An 8,451-nucleotide genomic window follows, 5' to 3' on the forward strand; every position below is an offset into this window, starting at 1 on the left:
CTGCTACGAGTCCAGCCTCCAAATGTCTGGCCACCTGACTTTTGGCAAGTTGCTTAAGCGCTCTGAGCCTGGCCCTTGCCTGTCAGTCAAGTGACGACCATGGTCTGGCCCTCACCTGTCAAGTGACGACCATGGTGCCTGTCCTGCTGGGACGTCAGGAGTTCATTTAGTTGCTTGGAATTCACTGAGCACCTGCCACGACAGGTACCGGGCAGGTATCCTATGCACACTGTTGATGTCACCAACCATGTGGGCGCTGGGCACTGGGATTGCGTGAGCCGAGGTGAGTCAGCTGCCAGGAGAGAGAGGGCCCCTCGCCCCCGCACTGGCAGAGGTGGGGCTGGGCAGTCACAGGATCTGGTCCCACCTGACCACCAGGTGTTCTCCAGGCGAGACATGCCTTAACGGGGGTTTCCACAACTTGGCAAGGTGGCCAGGTGGGTGTCCCTGGCCCCACGGCTCAGGAGAGGCAGAGCTGGGCTTCAACCTAAGGCGTCACCTGGAGCCACTGGGCTGCCCTGTGGCTTGGCCCTCTGCCAGGCCAGCCCTCTAGAGCACTCACTCTAGGTGTGAGCTAGAGCCAGGCCACTAGCAAGTAGATACATACATGTACTTGTGCAAAGAACACACTCACGCAGACCCACAGATGCATGACACATGCAGGCGTGTGTGTACATGCATGTAGATACGTACGTGTGTCAACACACAGACACCAGCAGCGTGTGCACCTGGATGGAGACAGCACACACAGAGGCACAGACTGACTCATGCATGCACATCCAGACACGATGCTCGATAAATGCTTACATACAGATGTAAACACAGACTGAATTCTGTGTCTCAATTTCTAGACCCAGACTGGGAACTTATTTGAAGGACTTGGCGCACAGCCGGGGCTGGGAGTTCTGAGAAAGAGGCGCCCCGTGGTTTCCGGGCTGTCCTCTGCCAGGCCCAAGGGCTAAACTCATACCTGGTTTGCTCACGTGGTAAGAGCCCCACTGGAATATGCTGGGAAGCCAGCCCCGGGGTTCGAGCCCCTCCTCTGTCTAACCCACCATTGGTCTGAGGAGGAGGTGCCCCCCTGGACGGGTAGTGGCCGTCAGGGGTTTGAAGCCACCAGATGCTCCCTGGCCCAGAGGAGATGCAGGAGGGAAGCATGTGTGGTTCTGGAGGCTGGAGAAAGCACCGGAAACAGAGGCCAGGGCCAGCAGAGGCCAGGGCCAGCAGGCCTGGAGCAGCTGCGAGCGGGGCAGGAGGCAGAGGGGGAGCTGGGAGACAGACTTACAGATGCCCAGCGCCAACAGACATTGCCTCTGGGCAGGGGTTCAGGGGGCACAGTGGACAGCCAGGTCCATGCTGCCCTCCTGGAGCTGAGAGGCAGCTAGGTCAGCAGCGCCTGGGGCCAGGGTCAGCTTGGCCCTGTGGCCTCTGGGGCTAGTGCAGGCCCGAGGGCCCAAGTTTGAGTCAGGACCTATAGGACCCGAGGAGCCACTGGCAAAGCGGGAAAGAGCCATGCAGGTCGCAGCCTGCCCCTGAGGCTGCGGACACCCCTGTGGAGCAGAGGAGTGATGGGGGGCAGGCAGGGCCATGGGACCATGGGACCACCTGGGAGCCACATCACAGCAGCTCTGAACCTCTGTCTCCTCCCACCCAACAGGCTGTGAGCCAGGTCAAGGTGGGCTGAGAGCGGCCATGCCATTAGGAAGCGGCAGGCTGGGCAGACTGGCTGTGCAGGGCCGGGCCTCATGCAGGCTGAGGTGGTGGGACCCAGTGACACCAGGGAGCCAGTTCTCAGGAAAAAAGCCACCCCTCACAGGTCTGGTTCCTGAAACCCCCCTAGAAGCACGGGTGCAGGGGTGACTGTGACTAGGGCTGGGAGAGGAACGAGGTGTCAGGAGGCCTCTCCATGGGATTCTGAACTTGGTGGGGTGTAGGGTGGTGGCAGTGCCTGGAGGGACCTGGGGTTGGGCAGGGGCTGGTGGGTAGCTCCGGGCTGGGGTAGAGGACGCTTGGCCCCTGAGGCCGCAAACACAAGTCATCCCCAGAACACTCACCGGGGGCAGGAGGGAGGGCAGAGCAAAGACTGGGCATTGCAGCCACTTTGCCTGGCCCCAGGCCTGCCTTGCTGCCTCCTAGATACGTGACCTTAGGCAAGTCACACAACATCGCTGAGCCTGGAATGAGGAAAAGACTCCCAGGACAGATGTGGGTACAGACTCTCACTCCAGCCTGGCCTGCAGCCCTTTGTCGGTGCAGAATTGGGGGTTCGAATCTGCCGGCTGGCTGCAGGTGGCAGGACTGTCCCCTGCCTGTGGTTCAGCTTGCTGCCTCTGCAGACAGCCTGGGGGAGAGGGCTGGCAGGGAGTCTCACAGCGGCGCCCCTCCCTTCTCTCACTGGCTACTGCTCTGTGGTGGTGACCAGAGGTGGCTACTCTCCTTCATGTGACAGGAGACTGGTGCCGTGGCTCCAAGATGGAGTCGGAGTCACTTCTAAGAGCTCCGCAGGGCCGGGGCTGCTGGGGGCAGTGCTGGCTGGGTTGGTGGGGCTGGGGTGGGTGGGCTGCTCTGGCTGGCTTCTGTGTGCCCAGCACCTGGCGCCCCTCAGGGGGACAACGAAGAGCTAACCACCAGCAGAGAGCAAAGCAATGGCCTTAGGTGGGAACGGATCAGGACAGGCCCTGCCCCCAGCCTGCAGGGAGGAAGCCCAAGGTCAAGGCCGCAGGAGGTTCAGGTCATGCCCAGCCTCTTGCTGCTCCTGGCAGTGGCAGTCCCACTGTGGCCAGCAGGGGCGGTGGGCAGAGGCAAGGTAGCCCCTCCCAGCTCTGTTAGGAGGCTCCCGCCCTGTCTTGAGCACAGAGCCCTGTGACTTAGCCCTCCTGCAAGGCCCCACCTCTTCCTGCCGTCACCTTGGCCGTTGGGCTCCAACACAGGCATCTTGGAGGCCTGTGGCCGGGCATTTCTTCTCCAGCCATTAGACCCCTGCCTGTGTAACACAGAGAGGTTGAGGGGTCTGGGAGGACGGCGGAGACGCCACCTGGGTCTTGTTTAATCCCATTTTGCAGGTGGCATAACTGAGGTCAGGTCACCAGCAGTTAGGCCCCTGCCAGGTTCAATGAGCAGGAGCCAGGGCCAGCATCCTGGGAGGCCCTCCCTGGACAGACAGGTGAGCTGGCACAGGCCACCAAGCCACCACTACCAGGATGATGCTAGCCACTCGGAGCCCAGAGCCAGAATGGGAGCCCTCAGCCCCTTCCTGAGCCCTGTAGGCCACACACAAGTGGCCCAGCCCAGCCCACATGCTGGGGACACCTCCAATCTCTCTTGTTGCTGTTACCTGACAAACCGGGCTGCTCCTGGGGCCTCTGGTGACTCCAGCATCTGGGCCACAGTGTTTCTCCCTTAGAGGACACCTGTCACTTCAGAATGGTGGATGCACCCTCCATCCCCTTGGCCAACACCTCAACCGCCCACACGTGGCCGCCCTGGTAGTGCGGTCCCTCCCTCCTTCCCCATGACGTGCCCTGCCTGCGGCCTGCTGAGGTCTGAAGCCCATGGCGTCACCGCACACCTGCCCTGCCCTCCTGCCCCAACCTAGCCTGTGCTCAGCCTGTGTCCCTTCTCTCCTGCTCCAGCACCGTCCCCAGCAAACGCCCAGCCCTGACGAAGCCCAGGGGCCCAATGGGCACCTCGTCTTTTCCCTTGAAAAAGGAATGGCAGGCAGCCTGGTCCCGGGCTCCTCTGGGCTGAGGAGGGAGCCTCACCAGCCCCAGGAAGGAGGGCCTCAGCCTGGGTCCATCGCTAAACTGCCCTGCCCCAAGGGACGCATGGAGCGGCTCCCCAGCGTCCAGAGCAAGGTTTGTGCATCACAGGCCCGCGATGCTGGTCGGTGACGGCAGATGAGTTTCCTTCTATGGTCTCTTCCACTTCGTCTTGATGGGACTCCGGGAAGGGCTTGAATGACACATTTATCGTCACTGTGTCTTTAATTTGGAGTCTGAAGTGACAGTGGGCGAGGGGTAGGTTTCTCAGCACAGAGCCCAATCTCAACCCCATGCGAATGCTCAATGCCTGGCAAGCTCCAGGACCCTTCCTGGTTCAAACTTGATGGCTGCAGGGGGCTGAGGGCCTCTTCCTGGGGGGCTTGTCGAACCGTACAAGAGGGACTCCAGGCCAGGTTCAATTAGCAGTGGCTTTTGTGACCCAGGATTCTGGGGGGTCCCGGCTTACCTCCTCCAGATCACCCCCCAGTGGACTTCCACACCAGTGCTACAGAGAGGAGTGACGTTGTGGGGTTCACAATGGCCAGAGTCCATGTCCACGCTTTCCGGAGGTGGCCATGTCCCGACCTCGGTTTTCTCTCCTGATCATGACAGCAACCTGTAGTATCAGTGACTTTGTTTTAAGGTTGAGGAAACTGAACCCCCGTTTTTTAGCGAGAATTTTTTAAAATTGTGGCAAAAGTCACCGCTTTATCCACCCTGAAGCGTCCCATCCCGTGGCCCTTTCTACGCCCACAGCAGTGCATGACCGTCACCACTGTCTAGCTCCAAGACATTTTCATCACCCCAAAGGAAACTCCCCTTTCCTCTCTCAGCCACCCCGGGCAACCACAGGCCTGCGCCGGACGTCTCACAGACACGCGGTCATGCAGCAAGCGGTCTTGGGTGTCTGGCTCCTTCCTTAGCCCATGTCTTCAAGGCGTCCTCGCTGACCCTGGTGGGGACTCCTTGCTTCCAAAGGCTGAGCTGCCGCCTCCTGGATCTGTGGGTGGACACTGGGCTTTTCCCACCTTTCGGCTGCTTTGAACGATGCCGAGGCCGTAGGTGCACAAACGCCCGAGTCCCTGGTCCTCTTCTCTGGGTCTCAGCTAGGAGTGGACGGCTGAGCTCACGGTCTTCTGCTCACTTGGAGTGACTTCTCCACTGCTTCCCGCACAGATGACGAGCCACGCTTGCAGATAGCCTGACCTTCTCTGGCCACACCCCATCCCAGCCTCCTGACTGGCCCTTCTGCTCGGCCCCTCCCCAGCGGAGCCACGCCCCACCCTCTGGGAAGGCTCCTCAGGAAGGGGATGCCGCCCACCGGAGCAGGTCTGCAGGAGGGAGAAGGTGCTCCCTGAGCCTCGAGGAAGACTGGGTCCTAGCAGGCGTGTGCATGGCAGCAACAAGGTGCTGGTGGCTGGCACAGTGGCCTCTGTAGTTAACGTGGCAGGGCCTGGGCTGTGGTCCATGGCCTGGCTCCTTGCCGAGTGCTGACCTGAAGGGACTCACTCGTCCCTGTGGTGACCCCGCCACACAGATGCTGAGGCTCCCGGAGGCCAGCCTCATCACATGGCACCACAGAGGCTCTGGAGGCAGGCGCCTGACCACCAGGTCAGCAGGGTCTCCACAGTGGCTCCAGCCCAGGAACTGGGCTCCAGGACACAGGGCCGGGAAGGGTGGGATTCGCACTCGGGCCTGGCCGGCTTCTTCACTCCCTGGTCACACTCGGCATCCCAGCTGGGAACCGGGAGATGGAAAGCCTCCCACTTCCTGCTCACAGACACGGGCTGTGAGTTCAATGAGGGGCTGTAGCCTTCTAAGGACAGCTACAGGAAGCTCAGACATGCAGGGCAGGTACAGCCCTGTCCCCAAGGTACCCAGGGAAGGCACACTGGTAGGAGACGGGGTGGAGGATGCTGGCCCCAGCTCTGGGCTGGCCCCTCTGTCCCCCCGAGCCTCTTTCCTTTGGCTGGGCTCCCTCCCTGTAAAGAGGGAATGGGGACCCCCAGGCCCACCGAGAGGCTGCGCCAGCCTGCCTCTGGCCCGAGAGCCAGGAGAGCTGGTCCAGCTGAGAAGCCACTAATTGTCCCCTCTGTTTCTCACTGTTTGAAGAGACACTTGTCACCTGAGGAGTTCCAGGCAGTGTTTGGGATGAGCGTGGAGGAGTTTGACTGCCTGGCGCTGTGGAAGAGGAACGACCTCAAGAAGAAGGCCCTGCTCTTCTGACGGCCGCCAGCCCTCCCCACGGGCTGCGCCGGGGCAGCGCCGGGGAGCCCCCACCAGAGCCACACGCCCTTCACCCCACACCTTGCCGTGGCTTCTCTGTGTCAGTGGGACGGGTGGGGGCCCTGGGGGAAGCTGGGCCGGGCAGGAGGAGGGCCCCGGCGGGCACAGCCCCTGGTGTGCGGAGAAGCGCCTGCCTCTAGTTTAGGGCCACGACCCCTGGCTTGATTCAGCCCTTCCCACCTGCCGCTCGGCTTCTGGGCCAAACACCCAGCAGGGGTGGCCCACCTGTGGGCATCCCCAGAGTGCCTGGCACTGGGGCGCAGAGGTGGCCAGGACACGGGCTGTGAGAGGCTCTTCGGTGACACGCGCTGTCAGAGCCAGTGGCCCCGCCTGGAGGCCGCAGACTCACAGGCCAGGGCAGGAGAGCAGAAGGAGAGCCAGGGGCAGAGCCCAGCGCTGGGCGTGCGAGCTTTACACCTGTCCCTGATGGCTCTCTTCAGGAAGGAGCGTCGGCGGACAGGGTGCCACCGAGCGCTCCAGGCACGGCTCCCTCCAGCCACCCCCTGAGGCCTAAATGAGACCTTTCAAGTAACACAGAAGTCTTTATTTTTAAAAAAGTATAACTTACACACAGGATGACACCCGCGCAGAGTGTGGTTCTACGTCCCGGGGAAGGGGAGCACCTCTGCCTTACGCCCCACCGTGCGGGCCCCTGTGGCCCCGGCTCGTGGCGTCCCCGAGAGACAGGACCCTCAAGAGTTTCCTCTTGTCTTTCCCTGTGTGTGTCACGTAGACGCCCTGAAGCCTGACCCTCTGAGTGACGCTGTGTGTAAGTACGTGTGACTCGTGGCTGCCAAGGCTCCTTGCCCTCATTTTTCCAAGTCTCCCCCAGTGGCTCTGGAATAAAGGTCTCCCTGTAGCCAGCCTGGTCCCCTGTGGCCTCCGGGACACCGTCCTGGTGGTGGCCAGCGGTGCCTCGCCTTATCTACTGTAAGACAAGCCACACTCGTGGGGACCCTGTATCCACGCACCTCCCCCACACAGGCACCAAACACTTTTGGAGGAGAAGGTGGAGCCCTTGTCGCCTCCAATCTGTGAGGCCAGCAAAGCGTGGGGTGGAGGGAGCAGGAGGCTGGTGGACAGGCCCCCCAGGTGACATGCACTATGTCTGCATTTATAGGTGGGCAGGGCACTGACGAGGTGCATAGGAGGGTGGGTGGAAACCGGGGTCAGTTTCTGGTCCTGTGTGTCCTGCCCAGCCCTGCCCCCTGAGTCGTCCCTACTCAGCTTCCTCACAGTCCTGGACACACCAAGTTCCACTTGGCCCTCGGCTTCTCACCAGCCCAGCTGTTCCACAGAGGGGACTTCTAGCTCCTAATGCTTCCTGCCATTTAGCCACCCGAGCCTGCGCACCTGGAAACCCCGTCCCCTCCCCCTGCCCGGTGTCAAGTCTGACCCCAGGAAGCCTGGGGTAATAAAAGACGCCCTACTATAACTTGTCAACCTGCAGAGCCACTTGTGTGATTGCATGATTTCTGAAGGTGCGAGGCCTCTTGCAAACTGCGCCAAGGCAGCGGCTGTGGGCTTGTGCATGGAGCAGGGCCAGGCCCCAGGAGGGACCCCCCACCCAGGGGAAGCACCTGGTCTGGCCTCGGCTTGCTCAGGAGCATTCCTGAGCCCCTTCCCAGGCTAGTTCCAGGTACCAGTGGTAGCAATGGGTAGGGCCTGGCTCCTGCCTGCCCCAGGGAAGGTTGAAGAGACTAACCAGGAGACTGCTTGGCCTCTATGAGAAAGCCATGGTGTGCCCATGTGACCCTTGTCCAACTCAAAGGCCACCAGTGCTCCACAGTGACCACAGGATGGGCTCTGGGTCCTGTGCCCACCTGGAAGTGTCTTGAGGCACCCTGCTTCCAGATCAGAGCTGTTCAGCTGTGCTTTGCACGATACTGGGAATGTTCTAGATCCATGTTCTCACCAACAGAGCAACCACTATTGGAATAGTGACTGGGGGATTTAACACAAGGTTTAAATCTTAATTCATTGAAAGCTAAATAGCTACTTCTGGCTAGTGGCTGGGTAGCTCCAGAAGGTGAAAAAGTATGGCTGCCCCCACCTGAGATGGAGCCCCAGGAGGCCGGGGGATCTGCCCCTTGGGTGCAGCAACCTGTATTCCTGCCTGCTGCACACCCCTCTGTGCTCGACTTGGGCATGGGGAGGTGCACTGTGAGGCTCCGACCTCAGAGCTCTCAGTGGACACCAGCTGGGTGTCCATGAACTTAATTAAATTCCAACAATACCCACCTGGAGACAGTACCCCCCTCCCAGATGCCAACCACAAGCCCCAGATGGATTCACCTGGTCTTCTGACAGGCCCTTAATAAATCAGGATTCCCACCATCCACTTCTTGGGTTCAGCTGATTTTCTAGAGTGGCCCACAAAGCTCAGGACACACTTATGTTACCA

General features: G+C 60.8%; 1 protein-coding gene across 11 annotated transcripts in view; it reads left to right on the forward strand.

Moving 5' to 3' along the window:
- Ablim2 (actin binding LIM protein family member 2) overlaps positions 1-7,490 on the forward strand; it is a 136,719-nt gene extending 129,229 nt beyond the window's left edge. For all 11 annotated transcript variants that reach the window (XM_076865303.2, XM_076865302.2, XM_076865307.2 and 8 more), the window contains one exon: positions 5,874-7,490. In XM_076865303.2, the coding sequence (XP_076721418.2) occupies positions 5,874-5,987 (114 nt within the window). In that variant the 3' untranslated portion in view covers positions 5,988-7,490. The remainder of the gene's footprint in view (positions 1-5,873) is intronic.
- Positions 7,491-8,451: the final 961 nt, after the last annotated feature.

The sequence above is a fragment of the Callospermophilus lateralis genome, chromosome 8 (assembly GCF_048772815.1).
Source record: "Callospermophilus lateralis isolate mCalLat2 chromosome 8, mCalLat2.hap1, whole genome shotgun sequence".
NCBI lineage: Eukaryota > Metazoa > Chordata > Mammalia > Rodentia > Sciuridae > Callospermophilus > Callospermophilus lateralis.